Source organism: Anopheles marshallii, chromosome 3 (assembly GCF_943734725.1).
Source record: "Anopheles marshallii chromosome 3, idAnoMarsDA_429_01, whole genome shotgun sequence".
Lineage (NCBI taxonomy): Eukaryota > Metazoa > Arthropoda > Insecta > Diptera > Culicidae > Anopheles > Anopheles marshallii.
Genome location: NC_071327.1, coordinates 65,446,576 through 65,467,598, shown reverse-complemented (window position 1 = coordinate 65,467,598; position 21,023 = coordinate 65,446,576). Strand labels below are relative to the sequence as shown.

The 21,023-nt window shown below is 47.7% G+C and overlaps 2 protein-coding genes across 2 annotated transcripts; one reads left to right on the top strand and one right to left on the bottom strand.

The window, feature by feature from the left end:
• Window positions 1–736: 736 nt before the first annotated feature.
• On the bottom strand, window positions 737–8,058 carry LOC128713431 (zinc finger FYVE domain-containing protein 26 homolog). The gene is made up of 5 exons (XM_053808291.1): window positions 7,999–8,058; window positions 1,951–7,899; window positions 1,629–1,823; window positions 1,252–1,373; window positions 737–1,184 (listed from the first exon to the last, which is right to left on the bottom strand). The coding sequence occupies exons 1-5, from the start codon at window positions 8,056–8,058 to the stop codon at window positions 737–739; spliced, it is 6,774 nt and encodes a 2,257-aa protein (XP_053664266.1).
• A 2,921-nt stretch (window positions 8,059–10,979) lies between these two features.
• LOC128716011 (la-related protein 1-like) lies at window positions 10,980–18,714 on the top strand. Its single transcript, XM_053810933.1, has 7 exons — window positions 10,980–11,930; window positions 12,035–12,272; window positions 12,441–12,535; window positions 12,623–13,935; window positions 14,090–16,527; window positions 16,607–16,982; window positions 18,297–18,714. The coding sequence occupies exons 1-7, from the start codon at window positions 10,980–10,982 to the stop codon at window positions 18,712–18,714; spliced, it is 5,829 nt and encodes a 1,942-aa protein (XP_053666908.1).
• The last annotated feature ends 2,309 nt before the right edge of the window (window positions 18,715–21,023 follow it).

The following is a 21,023-nucleotide window of genomic DNA, read 5'->3' as shown; positions in this document are numbered from 1 at the left end:
AAATTTACAATATAATACAATATGTGATAAACTAGCAAGGGGACAATCAATATATGCTGTATGGTTTGGAATTTGGCGAAGCAAAACTGCGAAAGAATTGAGATAATGGTTCATGTATTATTGTGCCTGACAGAGAACATAAAAGAAAGATAGAGTAAGAGAGAGAGAGAGAAAGAGATGGTAAAATGTTTTCCGGTAATCGCTACAGATATTTTTTTAGATGATCGCTCCAATTACATTAGCGATATCACACATACAACTTAATAAATAATCCCCCCCCCTTTCCCCCAACACTAATTGGTGTGTACGCGTTTTCCGCAATGTTGGCTTGTAGCTTTTGGTTTTATTTTACAACAATGTTGCTTTACAACGGTATTCACTAACAACGCTGCGAGTTGATGCTATGGTTAAATAAGCTCATTTGATGCGAGTATAATATACAAAACAGTAACTATATTTCGAAATAGTTTAATACTTGTCCAAAAATAACACTCTTCTTCACAGGCGATCGTTTATCTGATGACAGTTTCACTACAAATTGTGTTTAGTGTAAAAAGGATCGATTCCCGATAAAAGGCGAACATTCGTAACTGATACAGGGGCGACCATTACCCAAACTGTTGTTAAATACAAAGGGTCCCCCTGTTAGGTTAACGAGCTACAATGTTAGTGTGTTTCTGTTGTCTTATTACGTTTCCTACTATATGTGGTAAATATCACTTTGTTTACTGTTGCCCTATGACGCATTCTCCGGATGGTTTAGGCGCGCCTCGCACAACCGCTTCACATGCATCTGGCCGAGCAGTTCCGCCTGGCGCAAAATTTTCCGTATGTCACCCGCGCGCTGATGCCGGTTCGCCAGCAAATAAGCCGCCTTCAGCTGGCCGGACGCGATGTAACAATGTATGCGTACCGCGACGGAGCTGGCACGGTTGATCAACGCTTCCAGTGCGACCTTCGTATGTACGCCCGTGCCGTGCCGGCTGATCGCAACGTCGACCGCGACGCGCACAATCTCGTCGCAGATCGTTGCTACCGTCGGTTCGTTCGCGCCCGTGCTGCCCTCGTTCCCGACGATCACGTCCAGCAGTTTGCTGACGTCCTCAATTTTGCCATGGTTGATAAAATACTTTGCCGTCAGCGCATACACACGCTGCACGTCGAGATTGTAGTCCTGGATGATTCTGTTGGGGAAAGGAACGGTAACAGTTTAATGCCAAACGAATGTCCAACAAGAAGTTTACTGCGTACCGAAAGGACAGACCGAAGGCTTCCTCCACATTTTGACCACAGACTAAGGTGAGAATGGCTAGCTGCAGCTTTTCATGGCTGGAACCAAACAGGGTTGGCAGTTGGGATGCTTCACGAAAAATCTGTAACAAAGTACAAATAGCAACAGCGTTACACACAGCTCCATTTAAATCAATACGTAAACACATCGATCTACGCAAACACAAAACACGACGCGCAAGCAAGCCCTTTCCGTGTGTGCAGATTTTTTTTCCATTCCATTAGAATCGTGGCATTCGAATGGTTGGTAACGAAGTACAAAATCTCACACCCCGGTGCTCTCGACGAGCAGAATAACGCTTCCTGGTGCGTCGTAGTGCAGTCGAAACACGTCAAACCTTCGGTAGCAATGTGACCGTTTGGCGCCCTTTCGCTTCGCAAGTGGCCAAAAATTTGGTAACATCGAGCTGCAGCAGTATCGTGTTGATGTGATTGTTCAGCTCTTTCGGGTCCAGCTTCATCAGCAGCGAATGGTGCGTATCGATGGTGCTGTTAAGCCGCACCTCTTGCCAGTTGCATAGTTCCAGTTCATTCTAAAACAACAAGTGAAAACACAGTGAAGTGTATTAGACGCGGTGGTAGTGATAGTGTTAACGGTTCCTCCCAGTCGTGAAGGATTAGTGTAATCAGTTGGGCAAACAGAACCCCCGCAGCACCTACCTGCAGATGCGAGACACTCGTTTTGAGGTGATGTTCGGATGCGTGCAAATCGCCAAACGTTCGACAGCCCATCGTGTAGAAGCGCACGCAGGTCATGCTCGCACGGATCGGATCCTTCAGCAGCAGCTGCAAGCTGTACAAGCTGTTCAGCATGTCGTTCGTCTCGAGATAGCGACACGCGTACCGGATGTGTTCGCGCCACTCGAGCAACGTATCGTCGATGTCGGACAGCCGCTGTACGACCGTTTCCAACCCGCCACGTTGCAGATAGGGCAGCAGCACCGCGTGCAGAAACACGTCCGGGTCGACCCGCTGGGCCAGTATGTACCGCAGCGCGGCCACTTCCGTTTGCTGGTAGCGCATCAGGAACTGCACCATGGTTTGGTGCGATCCGTACGCCAGCAGGTAGTGCATGGATTCCTCAAACAGTCGGCTACACAGGAGGGACGCATTGTCGGTGCGTGCGAGCCGTTCCGCATTCGGGCCCGGTATATCACCCTCGAACTCACCCTGACAGATGTGGCGCAGGTTCGCCAGCGTGCCGAGAATGTTTAATGCCGGTTCGTGCGAACCACCACCGACACCGCTGCCCACCGCTGCCTGCCTTGCCGCATTGACACGCGCGATAACACGCTCCGAGGGCGTACCGAGCCGCGCTGTGTACGTTAGCGCGTACAGGATTTCGTTCAGCAGCGGTGGACATCTGGTCGGCCGCTTGACGATCGGAACTTTGCTGACGCTGCCGTTGATCGACGGTGGCTGCTCGATCAAGCGCAGCACCGCTTCGCTCTCGGCTTCGGTTGCCACGCGCGGCAAGCAGTGGGAGAACTTTTCCCTTGCCGTTTCGTAGCAGCCTGCCCGCAGGCACGCCATTCCCCAAGCGGCCATTACACCGTTCAGCGAGAATCCGCACTTGAGCGACAGTTCCAACGCTAGCGTCCACTTTTCCGCCTTTACGAGCGCATCGCGCAGCTTGCGCAAACTGCCGTGATTCGTCATCGAGGGTGTGTGCAGCAGCAGCGATTCACAGTTGTCGTGCACGATCGATAGTATGATCTCCGCGTGTTCCTTCATCTTTTCCACCTCCGCACCGCCACCGCGCACCTTTACGCCCAGCGTCAGGTTGAGCAGCATCCGTGCGACAAGGGCGTAGTCGATCTCGGGATTCGGTACGCCCGGGTGGAGCGGACGCAACAGCGCTTCCAGCTTGGCACAGTGGTACAGCAGAAAGCTGGCCATCTCCTCGTTAGCGGTGTGCAAATTGCAGATCGCCAAACATTGGTTCGTGGACGGTGCGTACTCGTAGCTGTACTCATCGCGTATCACATTATCGTACCGCTCGTTGCCCGTCAGCTGCCATTCGTACTGGCCGCCGGACTGATCGGACAGGCGGGACTGGGTACCGCCCGGTAGCGCCGCCGTCCCCATCTCCGTCTGCGCATCCTTCGGTTGGGCCGCGGCCCGATTGCGCCAGCAGTCGTCACACACCCGCACAGCCACATCTTCGTAGTAGCTTGGCAGCCGTAGCTTTTTCTTCGAGCAAGCGTGGCACACGACACGGCCACACCGGCGGCAGTGATGCCGGCGGTTAAGCATCGAAAACGTCCTCCGGCAGCACATACAGTGGAGGGCCTCCTCATCCTTTACCCAACGATCGCGCGTAGGTATTTCCTTTGGCGTTACAAACGGTCGATCGATTTCGCTGAGCGAATCGTAGCTCGACACACGGCTCACTGCCCCCAGCGTCTGGGCCGGTTCTTCATGGTACGCTTCGGAGGAGGGCATGTCCGGGAACACCTTGTACTCGAGCGCTTTGCCAGCATACACGCGCAGCAAACAGTCGACACATTCGTGGCTGATGAAGAGTCCATCGTGGACGGGATAGTGGCGCAATCCCGCCGTGAGCGGTTGCTGATCCTCCGGGCCACTCTGTACGGCATCGTGCAGATCGCGGATGTACTCCCGGTGTTCGTAGCAGTGCGCACAAACATCCGCGACGAGCAGTCCTCTGATCGACCGCATCACCGCTGCCAGTAACTCCAGGCGCGAGTTCATCAAACACTGCTCGACGATTAGTAACGGTCGGCTAGCGAGATTCCACAGTCCGTCATACTCTTCGCGCGCCAGGTGTTCAAAAATTTTCAAAGACAGCTGATACTTCTGGTACAGCGGTTTCGCGGTGGTGTAGCGCTGCAAATATTCCAGCATGTAGCGAACGACGGCAACGCTCCGAATGTTGAGCATGATCGTTTCGTACAGCTTCACAACCGCCTCTAGCGGCATTGTCTCGATGATGCGGAACAGCCACACTATCGGCACGTCAGTGTCCTGCGGATCTGTTGGGATCATTGCTATGCTGGACGCTGCCGACACCTTATGCACCGCGTATATGAACCTTTCCAACTCCGCTTCCGCATCAATCGGGTGCAGCTTAATCCAGTCGGCACACACCCGATACTCGCCCTGCTCGAGCAGCTGATGCAGTACGGTGCTCCTATTTTCGGTGGAAAATCTTTGCACCCTCCGCCAACCATCGCCGTCGCTGCTGGGGTCTGTACCATCGGTTGAAAGCTGAAGGATGGTTCCGACCCTCAAGTACGTTCGAAGCTCGTTTGCCTTCTGCTGCAGCTGTTGGCATGTCGCTGGCATTATGCCGGGCTGCTCCTCTGGTTCAAGGTTTTTGCGAATCGCTGCTAACAGATGCTCGGATGCGCTTATCCATTCGTTGGCCACCGCAAACCCATCAACGTTCGCGAGCAACGCGAGTGCCTTCTGTTCCATTGAAGCTTTCTCCATTTGCAGCATGACAGATTCTACCTTCGTGTAGTATGTTCCTTTCTTTTGCTGTAACATACAGCAAGGTCGGTTAGCCGCCAGTGGGAACAGTTCCGTCTGAGGGCCAAGTGGAGTGGAAGCCCGAACATAGCTACATCCGTTTGGCAAATCTTTTAGATCACCACCGACCCGCAACAGTGCGCTGTAGCTACCGATCAGAGAGTGAGAGTTGGTAATCGGCTTGAAACAGTCTGCTTCAGCCGCACACAACTGGCACAAAAGGTCACTTTTGCTTGCAATAAATTCCCACATGCCGTCCATGTTTTCAAACGTGCCAGCAGCTTCAACTCTCGGTGCGAGAATCCTTTTTCCTATCGTTTGGACCAGATTGATTCCCAGCATACTGCCGAGCGTGTCGAGGGCGGCAAATGAGGTGCGCTTTTCAGCCGTTCGTTCCAACATCAGCCTCTGCACGTCTGTTTGAATGAGATTGTTCACTTTGGTAAGATCGCGATCACCGGCGTCTTCATTGGCGGTGGATAGCAGCAGCGATTGCAGTAACTTTGTCAGATGTTCCAAATACAGCTTCACTTTAGCCAACGAGGCAGACCCACTGTCCGTGAGCAGTGCGAAAGTTCGTTCCCGATTTTCCGCATCCTCCAACTCGTCACACCGCTCAACCATGCTGTAGAACCGTGCCCGTCTCTTCAACACTATTCCATTTTCCACCGTGTCCAGCGGGCACACTTCACGCGATAGCAGCTCACCAATGGTAAGCTTAAAGTCCGCCGAGTTCAATCTTGCCCGCGCTGTCTTGTGCGCGATCTGGAGCGTGTCCATGATTGTGCCGAAAAAGGAAACGTAATTACCAATCCACTGTGACGCCTCACCGCCATGGCCCGCAATGCTGGCGGACATCATACCCGCGCCCACGTTCGGCATGTGGTGTGAGTTTTTCAGCAAAAAGTTGTAAATGGCGAGATTCAGCTCGTAGTTGAACGGTAAATTAAGGATGATGTCTACGACCTGGCTGAGCTGTAAATTTTTCCCGGTAAGAATACCTAGAAAGGGGTACCGGGATACGAATCGATCCATCGGCGCAAGAACATCCTCGGTGCGGACGGGTTGAGACTTTAGAAATGTTTCGAGCGTGCTTAATACTTTGGAAATCTCAAACCCCATTGCCGTTTTGAGCCGTATATCGTCCAACAGCACGTCACTATTGCTGTCGCTCGATTGAGTACCACCGAATGCCATTGCCATTTCTTGCTTCTGCTCGCTCTTTCTGATTAGCGTCGTCAAATCATTCTTGAGCGTTTGCATCTGTTCAATGCGTTCCACGAGCTTGCCGACGGGCTGATCCTGCAGGTTGTGCGTTTCGATAATTTGTTTCGCAAAGTTCATCTTGCTATTGGTAAGGCAAACGATGGCCAGTGTTTCGGGCGTTGCAAACAGCTTCGTGAAGTTTGTCTTGTTCAATGAAATGCTGCGCATGCTGCCACCAGCAAGATCGCCCTCCGCTGCGTGACGATTATTATACGCGATCGATTCGGTTTTCGTATCGACTGACAACGATCCTTGCCTTTGCAGATCCTTATTGCTACCTCCCGAATTGCTCGATACGGTTGCTGCCTGGGATTGACGGGTTTGGCGGCGAGAAGATTTATGTCTCGGTAGCGTTCCGTAGTACCCATATCGATGCCGTTGACCACTGGCAACGTCAATGGCAGCGATCGATTCAACGCTGCGGAACAACTTTCCACTGCCTGCCGAAGATGATTCACAGTAGTTTTCGGTAATGTGCGTCAGCGTTGTCGGTACTGGTGGCATATCGATAAGATGCAGCGGACGGGCACATTTCGGGTCAAGTGAGGTCCCTTCGGAAGGTGCGGCCTGCTCTTCTAGCAGTGATAAGCGCCAGCACACATCGGCGACAAGATCAAAGAGCGTTTGAAAGCGTTGCTTCAACGTTTCGCTTGCCTCATGATAGGTGGCCGAATGTTTCCTGGCTATCATGATCGATTTCATGCTGGCCGTTAAGGTTGCTAGCAGCGGGACGCTGCACAGGAAATTTTTCCGCTCAGTCGCACTTGCTTCGGTGGAAGTCAGTTCGCCCCGCACAAAGAGCATCGTAAAGATCGATTCCATCGTGTTCATGAACGTTTCCATGTCCATTTCTTTGAGATGACACTTTAGCTGTGTGTCGAGATTGGTCGTAGCGATAAGCGCACTTTCCGGTGACGCAGCGACCGTCTCTATTGCTTTGTAGAGCATAAATATTGACTGCATTTGCAACAACGCCATCACCTCAGAACTTTCCATGGCAGAAGCTTCGCCGGTCAGGCCCATTATCTGTTCGTTTAATGTCCGATTCGTTCTTATCACAGCAGCTAGCTTTGCAAAATCGGCCTCATTTAGATCCACTTTGGCACGCAGCATCATACTCATCACGGTTGCATGTTGGGAAAGGTCTTTCGGTGGTAGTAGGGCTTCATCAAAATTTAGCACACTGTGTATCAAATAGCAACGCTGCATTTCCAGCAGATAGGCAGTAAGATACGATTGATCAATCGGCAAGGGAGCGATCTGTTCCACAGCGGATGAAAACTTACCAACACCTCTGTTTGCCATCCATACCTGTTCAATGAACTGTATGTAGTTTGTGTGGTGCACATAGAACGAGATCGCGTTTCTGTCAAGCAACCCATTGAAAAAGTGTCGCTTTCCTTCGAATGCATCCCACGCTTGTTGCTGTTGCAGCGGTACCACTAACTCGGGAAGCAGGTGCACCATGAATTTGACACTTTTCCTTGAAAAAATCGCTAGCATCACCATTTCAAGATCCAACGTTTTGCGCTCCAACGCTTTCAGCACGCACATTTTTAAGCTGCTTGTAGCTTTAGCAGATATCAAACTATTGGCCAGGATGTTGTAGCACTTGCTGCGATCGACTTGCTGATCTTGCTGCTCCAAAGCTTCCAACACTGCTGCCGTTGCAATCTCGTAGATAATGCTATTTTTGGTCGATATTTTCGACATAGCCAGCAGCTTTAGAAGTTGGCATGTTGGGTACGGCGTTTGGATCATGTTTTTGCGCAAAAATTTGCGACATTGCTCGGAAAGCTCCGTACCATCTTCGTGATCGTCCAGAGTTTTGTAGTACGCTATTATTTCCTGATAAAGACGTGCAAGCACAAAGTTCAATTCTTCAGTATTCGTATAAATGAATGCAATTGCATGCAAAATATAGCTATGCAAATATGTTTCACATACCTTTGCTATTGAATCTTTCCTATCTACAAACAGCTCCCAGTATTCATTAAAGTTTTCCATCCTGCCAAACTATTGCGCACATAATTCTTCACACAGTAAATCACTTGCGTACAATTGCTCGCGTATGATGTGCCGGACTAGCTTGAGATCGCGATCGCAACGCGCACTGTTCTTGGCTTTCGGATTGAAAACAGCTGATATCACTATTGTTGAGACAGTGTTCTTCTTGTTCTTCTTTTTGGCACTTTAACCCATCGATGGACTTCCTTTCTTTGGTGCCTTCACAATCGTTTAGGACTATAATAATGCAGATGAGTGGTGTTCGCTATTTTGAGGCTCTGTTCGTTTGTATTATTGCGTACTGTGACGTACGAAGAAATTATTATTCACAGTCTTTTTACTAAAAGAAAGTAGTTCGTACTTCCACTGGTGATAACGTTTGTTTATATTTCCATCGCACGTCAAACAAAGTTGAGATAGTGTGTGTGAATAGGTACATCTGTCGGTTGAAAACTTGAACGAGATCTAAAGCACTTCACTAAAACGACCTTTTTATTTTTCAAATCAGGATGAAAAGGAAACGAAAGGCTTCCTGAAGGAAATTTGAAGCTAAAATATCAAACTCATCTCATCGATCAATTCAGATGACTTAAGGCATATTTTTCTGTGTCTCAAGAAGTAGAAATTGAATTAGTTTCGGTATTCTCGGCCTTTCACCACAAAACCTATCCCTATTGTACGGCACAACAAACGTTTTCCAATGGCCTTGAAAATTTGGCTATTTTATGTTCGACAATGGAAGGCTGGCGGAAGTTGTCGGACTTTGTGGTGGTTGTCAAACCTCGGAAAAAACTTGCATCTCCGACACGGTTCGGAGAAAACACACGCACTTCGGCCGCTATCACCAAACTTCAAACGGACACCCGAACCGTGGCATGTAAACTGCCGCGTTCGTGTTCACATTGACAGCTGACGTTAACCTTAAAAAAATCATTGGGATCTGCTCCGCACGAAAACGTGGTTTCGTGAAAGAAACAAAATATTTATCCGTGAATAAAATCGTGTTCGCTTTTGCACTGTTTCGCCGCGTGGCACGCAGTTTGACGAACGTTAGCGCAAAACTGCGACCGAACATGGAATACATCGCGTTAGCCTAGCCCGGCTCGGTTAGTACGGAACGTTCGAAACGGTACGGGGACTTCTGAGCCCCGCAGAGACATCTATACCACACATTGTGCGGTGTCTGCCAGGTCTAGAGGGATGGCACATGCGGTGCACCTTTTGGGGTAGTGCAATCACGGTACTGAATCGTAGCAAGGACATTGCTTGAGATACGCGTGTGTATGCGTGTATGTGTGTGTGTGTACAACTGTAAGGTGACGTTGGTGTATTTGAGAGGAGACCAAGGTGCAAGCTGTAGTTCGGTTCCCAGCTCAGCTACGAGCACATGATAGGAAGAAGTGTCTTCCTGATAGAACCACCACGCACCAGGAGCAGCACGCTAGAGAGCAAGTGTGTCCATAGGTGTATGCTCACGCGTGGCTGGCGGTGGTGTTTCGAACTTTGCAATCGGGGTGACCCGTGGTGTGTAGCAAACGTATCGTCGTATCGCATATTCCGGAACTGTGCACACACACATGCACACACGCGAATAAGCGGCGGCGCCGTACCGGCAGAGAGAGGACGTCGTCGAAATTTCGGAAAATTGAACGGTCGAGAAAAAATGGGCCTGAGACCTGGTCCAAACCCTCCCCCACCCAGTCATCCCTCACGAGGGTTGCGCGCTTAGTCTAGACGGTGGTCGCGAGACCGACTCTGTATGGTAGCATATATTATGTCATCAGGTTACACAGCCAATACAGGCAGTGTTCTCTCGGTCCTCGCTTCACGGTGTTAAATATATATACCAGTGTTGAGTTGGGCATTCCGTGCCGGATATTGTGCGTACGACAGTACGGTGTGCATTCCGAGTGTAGTGGCCAAACATCAAATAAGAAGTGGTCGTCCGAAGAACGTCCTATACACACGTCGGCGTTGAAGCCATTTTTGATTTCATCAGTTTTCGACTCTCCGTTTTCCCCCGGTACCGTTGGATGTATGTTGATTTGGTGCTCCCGAAATAAAGTAAAAAATGTGTGCTTTCGAATTTTGATATACGTGTGTATGGTGCTGCTGCTGCCACACGGTATTACACGAGGTAAATCGAGAACGTCACCCGTTCTCGCTCTGGCACGCATTTTCGCTCTCTCTTTCGCTCGCACCTGCTGAACCAAGCCCGCCATCTCTTTCATACAACAGCAGTAGTATCAGTTCCTTCGTTCTTTCTCTCTCTCTTTCTTTCGACCGCACGGTGTCCCACAGTGTGGGAAAAGGGCTCGCCATAATCAGGAACTGTTGTGCGAGGTAGTATCGTTGGTGTGTGTAGGGAACGATCCTTCTCCAACCAGTAGCCTACCTTTTCGTTGCATCCTTGCGGTGTTGCCTGCACTGGCCAGGGGCCGGCATTGTAAACCCGCAACGTGTTCAACGAAGTGTGGTGCGTATATGGAATGTAATTTACGTTTTTTTGTTTGCTCTTCGACAGTGACGGCGAAGGAGAGCACACGAAGGTGTCGACGTTGACCGGCGAGATCATTTTCTTTGTGAACATTTTGTTTTTAATATTTTGGTTGTGACTCGAGAGTGTGTGCGAGTGCAAAGTGTTACTGAGGGCAGGAAGCTGAGCTTTGCGGGGGGCAAGATATTACCAGTGCGGTTTGTTGTGGGGTTTTGGGATTGGAGCGCGTACAGTGTAGTGTGTTTTAGTGTGTCATTGCTCTATTGTTACTTGTTTATAAAGTACTTGTGCGTGAACGGTATCAGCGGAGAGCATCCGCAATTGAATATAAAACAGCTATCAGCAGTCGCTTCTACTACGCTTGATCTGTCCGGAGCGCCATTCCGCCGTTTCCGGAACTCACCGTGTCGCAGCGTGCGAAAGAATGGCTTCTACACAGGTATCACATGGATCCAGTGTTAGCAGCAATACGGTGAACAATAACAATAACAACACCTCCAGCTCGTCTTACGCCAACGTGTTGTTGAATTTGAAGGAACAGGGCAAAGACTCATCGAACCAGACCGACAATAACAAGGAAAACATTGCCAGCGAGCGAGCAGCAAGTGGCACCCAGAACACCGGCAAAGGCAAACCAATAGTCGGCCCGACACCAGTAAGGGAAGCTATGATGCCTGGATCCGCGACATCGTCCACCACCGCTACAAGTACTTCATCGTTTGGCAATCCGACCGCGTCCACGGTGGATGACGGAGCAAAAGATGCGCTCAATAACGAGCTTGACGCAAAAGGTGCACCCGAGGAAATGGAAGACGATGCCAACTTTGTTCCGGTCGTGTCGCATCACAAGCGCGATCGAAAAGCTAAGGCAGCTGCTGCTGCTGCCGCGGCCGCCGCTGCCGCTGCTTCCGTAGCAAGCATACCGGGCGCTAGTTCGAAATCGGTTGGAGAAAAAGCATCAGGAGCTGGAGCTGCAAGAGGGCCTGGCAGGCGCTCTGCGGCTCCAGGGACGCAAACGCACGGCAAACAAACCAAGGTCACAAACGAGCGTGGACCAGACGAGCGGGGTTCTTACAGGAAAGACTTCGGAAAGAGGAAATCAAGTGATCGAAGCCGTAACCATGCCAACAGCACGGTCGCCGGTGAAGCTGTGAAGGATGAGAAGGCACATGATTCATCGCTGGAAGGTGGCGCTGGCAACGTCGCCGGTGGTGGCGGTGGCGGATCTGCTAACAAACAGCAACAACAACCGGTTGTTGCCGGCGGTGGTGCAGCGTCCGGCACACCGGGAACACCCTCGGATGAGGAAGATCGTGGCAAAGAAGATGGGAAGAAGTTTGTTGAGGCGCCGCTTCCAAAGGTGAACGCATGGAAGGTAAGTTGCAGTTTTGCAATCCTCCCTCAAGGTATTGTAATTCCTCAACAATAAGTTCGCATTCTAATGGATTAACGGTTTGTTTTGGTTTTTTTTCGCGCTAGGTCACTCCGTCCGTCGAACCGGCACCGATTCCCACAAATGAAACACGTGTGCAAAGCAAATCGAATGCTAACACCGTGCGTGGAGCATCAGCAGCAGCAGCGCCTACCTCGTTAGTTACAGCACCAACTGCCACCATGAGCACAACTAGCACGGCTACGGCTACTGAGAAACCGGAGCTTTTAAGTGGATCCAACGAAAAGCGCGTTGCACAGACCAAACAGCCAACCAAAGCCCAAGGTAAATATTTTCCTATAGCAAAAGAGCAGAATGAAGGGATGGTGTAGCTTTTTTATTCTTCAACTCACTGTTGAATTGTGTAATTTAATCGCAAATTTGGCTTGGAAGCTTTTACTAAAGGTTGTGAAAACGTGTAATGCAAAAGTTGTTACTGTTATCATCACTCAGGAAATGGCAACAACAAAGCAACGTCCAATGATCCAAACGGTAGCAAATCGTCGGCACCGACCGGAAAGTCTGATAAAAAGCGCAACAACTCCAAGGTAGGTTATGTTATTACATGGAAGTTTGTCCATATGGCTTGTGAAGATAGATAGGAATTTTTCATTACTTTTTTTAACCTTTCCCAGGCTGCTGACTTCACGGCTAACAGTGGCGATTGGCCTACATTGGGTGAGAAAAAGGCAACCACTACTGATGGGTCGAAAAAAGCCGGGCCTAGCGATACGGTCGTAGAAAAACAAAATGCGGGCTCGAAGGTACCGGGAACAGTGTCATCGGCCGGTGGTGCGCAGCACAAACCAACCGACACGCCAAGTAATGCCACAGCATCGCAATCGCCGAAAAAGCATCAGTCCTTAGATAATGCCTGTGTTGAAAGTGTTGCAAGCACTTCAAAGAACTCCTCGACGGGCAGCAGCAACGTCGTTAAAGATAGTACTACCAAAACTGCAGACCCGATCCCGTCTCGTTCCACTGCCAAGTCTCAAAATCAACCCGGTTCGAAAGCATCGGTTGAAGCGGATTCAATTACTGCCGGTGGTAAGAAAGTAGCGGCCACCAGCGGTGGTGATACTGCCCAAATGCCACCCCCATCGTCAAATTCAGTTGCGAAGACACCAAACGATGCTGGTACTGCTACTGAGCTGGAGCAAGTATCGGCCAGTTCACAAAGTCGGCCCCATAGTCGTGCCCGAGGAGCTGCAACTGAAACAGAAGCGAATGGAACGACTGCAACCACTACCACCAACAATAATAACAACAACAATACCCGTAAAGGTCCGAAACCGAAATGGGTACCGTTAGAAATTGAGCTGCCAAAAACGAGAGAAAGACGGGCCCGTACACCCCGGCACAGACGGTATGACGACTACGATGAAGGAAGTTGGCATCAGCAGGATTCCGCCGGCCCGCAGCAAACACAATCGCAACAGACTCAGCAACAGCAGCAACAGCAGCAACCACAGCAACAACCGCAACAACCACAACAACAATCACAACAGTCACAACATCAGCAACAACAACACCGGGGCAACGCTGTCTCATCGGGCCGTATAAACAGAGGGCGAAGTTCTCGCGGTGGTGGTCCACCTGCCTATCGCGGAGGAAGAGGCAGTGGTCGCTTATCTACCGGGCGTGGTGGTATCAATTTCGGCTATCGGAGAGGTGGTGCTCCCATACGGCCGAGTGGAAGTAATCGCCATATCAATGATAGGAATGTTGCAGCATCTGCAGCAGGAGCTGGCGGTGCCGAAAATGGTGTTGGTGTGATGCCAACTGGCACCGGAGGGCAGGATTTCCAAGACTTTGCTGCGATGAACAACAAAATCGGCTCTGACCAAGCAGCGTTCATCATGCCTTACCTGAGCACGTTTTATTACAACGGTGCACCACTGATAGGAATGGACCAGCTGAGCATTAAAGAGTGTATCAAGAAGCAAATGTAAGTAGAATTATTCGCAGTTTAATACTCAACGTTAGCTATTTGGTAGAATGGTAGTTCCTGTAGATAATGATGCTAACACTGATCTGTGGCGTGATTGTAAATCATATTGCATTAATGTAACTTTCCATTTCTCGTTTTTCATTCTACGTAGTGAATATTATTTCAGCGAGGAAAATTTAAATCGTGATTTTTACCTGCGACGAAAAATGGACTCGGAAGGGTTCCTTCCGGTGACATTAATTGCATCGTTTCATCGTGTACAAGCGCTTACCGACGATATTGATATGATAATCGAAGCAATCAAGGATTCCGACAAGCTAGAACTGATAGAAGACTATAAGGTACGCACGCGGGTTAATCCTACGATGTGGCCGATAGCGATGGGTAGCGATTCGATAGCGACATTTGTCAATGGTGCGATGAGTTTCCGTACTGCTTTGACCGAGCAGCAGCTTCAGGAGCAGCACCACACGGTGCAAACTAGAACGAGTCTGGGAGAGCAAAAATCGTCCGAAGAGAAACCAGCTGCGGAAGAACAACAACAACAGTCAATCGTGGTTGCACCGACATCGGTTTCCGTCGCTGGCGATAGTGCCGATGTAGCTGCCGTGCCGCAACTGCAGGTGGCTTCGAAAATTCTTTCTAGTATTCCGCCACCTCCGTTACCTAGAAATATTCGCAATCCCGTGAGTAAAGCAAGCAAAACGGTACCGCTATTGATTCCTTCGGTGAATGTGGCGCCGATGGTAAAACCCTGCTCCGTTAAAGCAGTTACACCGAAGGCGGCGAATGCGGCAGCTAGTTTGGCTAGTGCACCCAACCCAGCACCGTCCACTGAAAGTGGGAAAATAGCAGAGGAAAACTTAAATCCCGACGTGCCGGAGTTCATTCCGGGCGCACTAATAGTGGATAAATCGCAACGAAGTAAAGCAATTGAGAAAAAGCATCCAAACCCACCCGGCACTGGTGGTGGAAAGAAGGGCACCGGCAAAGCAGGAGCAACCGGCCCTGTTGGTACTGGTAATGAGGGTAAAGATGATAAAAATGTTGTTGCAGTCGACGATAACGTCGTGGTAACAACGCAAACTGAGGAGGAAAACAGTGAACAGCAACAGCAACCAGAGGCCACGCTGTGGAAGGAGGTAAAGAGAAGATCTCGATCGAGTCAATCTCACACTCAGCAAGCATCGACTCAGCAGCAACCACAAAATCAATCGGCACCGACAAAAAACAGTAGCGCTACCAGCAGTGTTAGTGGGCCTTCGGCAAACGACATTGCTGGTAGCAAGAGGGCTGGATCGGTGGAACAGCTCATAAAACAATCTTCGCCGCAAGTTATGCCCCATGAAGGTAGCCCAGCGCAACAGTTGAGCCAGGACAAAGTGAGTAGTGGTACGCCAAACGCGTTAACATCGACAGTAGCGAGCGCGTCCGCCACGGAAGAACGCGAGGAGCTGGACTTCCAGTTTGACGAAGAGTTGGATATTCCCCGAAGCTGTGGTGGTCGTGTAAATCACTTCACCGACAATTGGTCTGAGGATGACGATGAGTCGGATTACGAGATACCCGACAATGAGATAAATAAGCTACTGATCGTAACGCAAGTTACCCATCGATTACCGAAGCACGATGGCTACGATCGTACGGGAGACTTTACGACCCGTACGAAAATCACACAGGACCTAGAGCGTATCATCAACGATGGGTTATTCAACTACGAGGAGGATCTGTTGACGAATAAAAGTGATGGAAGGCGCACTGGGGGATTTCATAATTACCGCACGGTAAACCTTATTACACAGGAGGAGTACGATAAGCTAGTGACGAAGCCACCGAAGCTGGCAAACCAGGAAACACCGGCACCATCGTTGCCGGTTGCACCAAATGTGACCGTTGTATCACCTCCAACTTCGACGCCATCAACTTCGGAGCTGCTGGATGAGTCCGGCATGCTCGACGAGCACTCGTTGCTGGTGGACGTGAGTGGGCTTAATGTGAGTAGCGCTTCAACGGCAACCGGCAACCGTCACAAGGCCCGATTCTATGCCGTGAATAAGGATGAGTTTGTGGATCCGATAACGCCGCGCAAGCGTAAGACTCGCCATCTCACCAACCCGCCCGTGGAAAGTCACGTCGGTTGGGTGCTGGATGCGGTTGAGCATCGGCCTCGCACGACCAGCATTGGCAGCTCGGCCGGTACAAGCCCGACGGCCTCTAGCTACGGCTCACTGCCGCACAGTTTACCAGTCTTTCAGCATCCGTCCCATGCGCTGCTGAAGGAAAATGGCTTCACACAGCAGGTGTACCACAAGTACCACAGCCGGTGTCTGAAAGAGCGCAAGCGAATGGGTCCCGGCCAATCGCAGGAGATGAACACACTGTTCCGGTTCTGGTCGTTCTTTTTGCGTGAGAACTTCAACAAGAACATGTATAACGAGTTCCGGCAGCTAGCCATTGAGGATGCGGCGGAAGGTTTCCGGTACGGACTAGAGTGTTTGTTTAGATTTTATTCGTACGGTTTGGAGAAGAAATTCCGAACCCAACTGTACGAAGATTTCCAGCAGGAAACAGTATCAGACTACGAGAATGGTAAGGGCACTTGGCTTGTAGATTAATTATGTGTGTGTGTGTGTGCGCGCTGTAAAACATATATATCTTTCATTCGCAGGTCAGTTATATGGACTGGAGAAATTTTGGGCCTTCCAGAAGTACTATAAGAACGCTTCCAAGCTTTCGATAAATCCTAAACTAAAGGAATATTTGGACAAGTTCAAATCGATCGAAGATTTCCGCGTGCTGGAACCGCAGATTAATGAAATGCTTGAAGGCGTTGGTAATTTGAAACCATGTCAAGCGAAACGTCGCCCGCGCAGTGTATCGGAAAGCGAGGGCGTAGCAGTGGTGGTCGGTTCAGCACCGGGACCGTCTCATGCTGGTGGTGGTCATCCGTATCAGGCCGGTGGAAGTCGTCGTGGTGGTAGCAGCGGCGGCGGAGCGAGTTCGTCGAGTCACAGTAATACTGGTCACTACGCGAGTCGAAATCGGTGAGTAACAGTACAGAATCATAACGTTCCAGTGTGCATGCGAATCAAATTAGAAAACCGATAACAAAACATACTTGCTTATCGAAACAACATTGACGATTACGCAAGGGTTTACAAATCGATAATTTTGATATGAGATCGAACACGCTGTTGTAAATAAGTGAGTTTCTTATTGAGTGGGAACAGCTATTTGGTCACACCTACCTGATATTGTACTGTAATGCCTTACGACAGACTTACGTATGGCACGCAAGCAAATTTTGTGGTACATGGGATGAAGGAGGGGGGGGGGGGGGGGAGGGGGGCGGGGGGGTTGATGGGCGGTTGTAAAACACGTCTCCATTGTTTCTTTTATACGAACTGAATCTTGGAGTATGTGGGAACAGGTTTTATGAATGTTTTCTATAGCTTCAGATTTGATCCCATGTATTCGGAGAATCTCTTTTAACCTGATTCTTATTTGAGTCCAATCATTACGCAGCTAGGCGGATTATCGTCCCATATGTTCTTGCGATCTATAATGTTATAGTACGCCATCATGATAATATAAAAAAAATCAAAATACAGTTTCCTTCCGTATTACTTTGTTTTGGATAAGCTTTTATCATTGCTTTTTATTACTACAACCTCAAGAGGCATTGGCCTACCATTTCTGGCGTTCTACCAATACACCACCGGGCAGCCCCAGAAACATAGTCTCTAGTGATGGGATAAGTTGGAAAAAAGTATATAAAACTGGTTTATAACAGAACGGAATGGAAACTGGAGCCCTTTTTTAACAATTTTTTTTTTCGAATCGTCCCTTTTTTCCTGTTAGTTCATTCGTAGTCTCTTTATTTCGTTCGTTTTCATTTGTCTTCGTTTCAATTCGCTATTTTCGCAACTTTGTTTGCACATCGGAATGATTGTTAATATGTCTCAGATGAACTGTTTTCGGTTTGTTTTATAGCTAAAAAGTGTCATATTACATATATTGTATATAGGAAAGCTATGGAGGCGCCTGGTATTTTGTTCCTCGAATAAGATGTGCAATTTTTTGTTTGGCACAATGATCGAATGAATGGTTTTTCGAATGATCAACCATACGAGTAGACCAGCAACTTGTTTACCTCGTAATATTTGATGTCAGATTGTAAATACTGGATATTTTAACTATATTCATATTTTTAATCATAGGAGACCATAAAGTATGTGAAAATTTGTACGTTTTGTATCGAAAATGTTGGAGAACAGGGTGAAACTTAGTTAAGCAAATATCGTAAAGGATTGTTGTGTATTAACTGATGAGATTTCTTGTTTTCACAATTATTGCAGATGCGATTCAACCGGAAATAAAACGGTGGAGGTGTCAAATAGACTTCGCACCCGTGCCGGTTCCTTCGGTGATTCAACGCAAGTCATGCGTCGCAGGAGTGGTTCGGCTGGCAATCGTGTAGTCCGTACGTTTAACAACCCAGGTAGCAGCCATCGTTCTCTTGCCTTTCTCACCCGTAGCTCGATGCAACCTTCCACGTCAAGTGGTGCAGGTGGTAGTAACAGTAACGTCAGTAAACATCAGCAGCAACAACCACAGTATGCTGCCGGTGCCAACAAAATGAAACCGTATAAATCAGTTCAAATCAATTACAACGTGAATAGTGGAAGTAGTGGTGGTGACAATACTGCAGGACCGTCGACAGAATCCGCCAGCAGCAGTAACAGTAAATCTAATGACAGCAATATTCATAACTAAAGCTGGGCAAAGAATTTAATCGGGGATAACAATCGTTAGTCGATCGGCAAAGTCACGGTGTGTGGATGTGTCTGTATTCTCAACACATGTGCGAGGAATGCTCTCGTACACTATGCTCTGATGGGAACAGAATCGTAACACAATTAGAGGAAGAGCTGCGATTTTGCTTTCTCATCCTTACTCTGCCACTAACTGTTCAGTTTGTATGGGGAATTGTATGGGTTTTATTTCCTATTGTGTGCTTTTTCAAACTAATCTTTAAATTAGTTTGCGATGAGTTCAAACTGTAACGGTTATTCTTGGTTGCTGTTTCCAGCGTTTACACCATTTTGCGATTTAAATGGTCAATTGATTAATGTTCCTAAAAAAATCATAACACACCGTAACGAGAGGAAGCGAATGAAGCAAAACGAAGGTTGCAGGCAAATGTGAGCAATGCGATATTTTGCCACATAGCGAAAAAGCAACCCCCGACACGACACTACATAAGCATCTGTTCGAAGTCAGCATCTACGTGTAAAGTACTTTATATTCGCAGTGTAGCTTGCGTTCTGCGTAATTGTTGGTATGTATGGACACGATGTAGTAAATCTTCGCAAAGTAGAAAACGCCTACCGGTCAGACTGACCGACGTGAGAGGTACGAAGCAGAGAAGATTCGAGCATCTGGGTGGCTATACAGAAGCTTGTATTATATTATGCATTACACTAGCGTAAATGCACTTTTCAATCAGTGTTTTTGCACTAAACTAAGCGTGCAAGTCGGTGCAAAATGAGGGTGGGGGCGCTTAAATCCGAACACGATTACCAGTTTAAACGTATGGTAATTTGTACAGTTGGCCGTCGTCTTTATTTGTTTATGGGTTTATGTATTTTCAAGTGCATGTTGCCTAGCATGCATTCATCGTGCGTACGAAAAAGGCATTAAAAAAGGGGAAAAATTAAGTAAAATTTCATAACGTAAATCTGTCCCGCAAAGCGATTTTCCAGCAAGAAGCGGTTAAATTGTTGTTCTGCAGTCCGTGGAACCGGCCACTTTGTTGCTGATCGATTTGTTTGAGTTGTGGAAAACGTCAGTAGAGCTGTGCGCGCTTAGATGTTCATGGGTCTTAAAATCGTGCGTAATCCGCTTTATTAATTCGTGTAAGAATGAAACGTCGATTTCCGTACATAATGTTACTGGACGTGTAAAACTGTTTTTGTTGCTGAGTGAACTAACAGAGCCGTTACTAATGCGACTGGTGTGAAAATATGTCCTGTTTTCGTATCGGCTTATAATGGTACATCAATTTTGCTATGTTTGTTTTCTTCACCACTTTCGTTCACACCATTGTGCCCCATGCTTGACCGTACAGATTTGATTGATCACTTGTGTTAAGCACTATTTGCGTACGATACGAATAGTTTTCTATTACTGATGTAATTGGTGTTATTTCTTTTTTTTCAAGCGGACCTATCTTTTTGAAAAAAACCTTAAAAGTCCCTTTTCTTTAATTTACATTTATTTCTTTTCTCTGTGGGATTATTGAGTTCAATATTCGATGAACGAAGTTACTAGAAGTGTAAGTGGAATGACTAAGAGAGATACAAAATACACACACACACACATCTTCTTAGTACGTAGGCGCAAAGTAAAATAGGTAAAAAACACAGAAAAAACAAAAAAAAAACTAAATAAAACATGATGGAAAGCGAAATTAACAAAAAAAATTGTCGAAAACTCGTTGCTAGCTACAAATAGATTCGGATTATGAACGGTAAAACAAACAAATTGCTGAAACGCAATTCATTAAACTTATAAATATATATATAAACCAATAATTGTAAATATTATACTTTATATCAGTCAGTTTACATAAAACATAATTTGTAAGATGATTTTGAAACGTGTTTTTGTTGCTACATAATTACTTAAGCCACGCTGATGACTAAAAAAAACTAAACATCTTCAGTCTCTTATTCACGTAATGTTTGCGTTTTGCGTAAAACTTTCCGAAAGAGCATTTGAGATTTCAAACTATTCTTTTTACGTTCGACAAGATAATCAGATATCCTCCTGCAAAAAAGGTACGTCTTTATTTACCGCTTGTTACACAATCGCAAGACTAGCGAAATACATTATTTATACAAATGTTTGCTAAGTTTTTCATGTCATCTTGACTTACAGATAACGTAAGATGACGTAAATGACTATATAGAGAGTTTATATATAGGTCAATAGATTATATATGATGTTTTTATTGAGCTCCATCAGACATTACTTGCAGAAACCATTATTTGATTAGCTTAATAAAACTGCGAAATCTCACA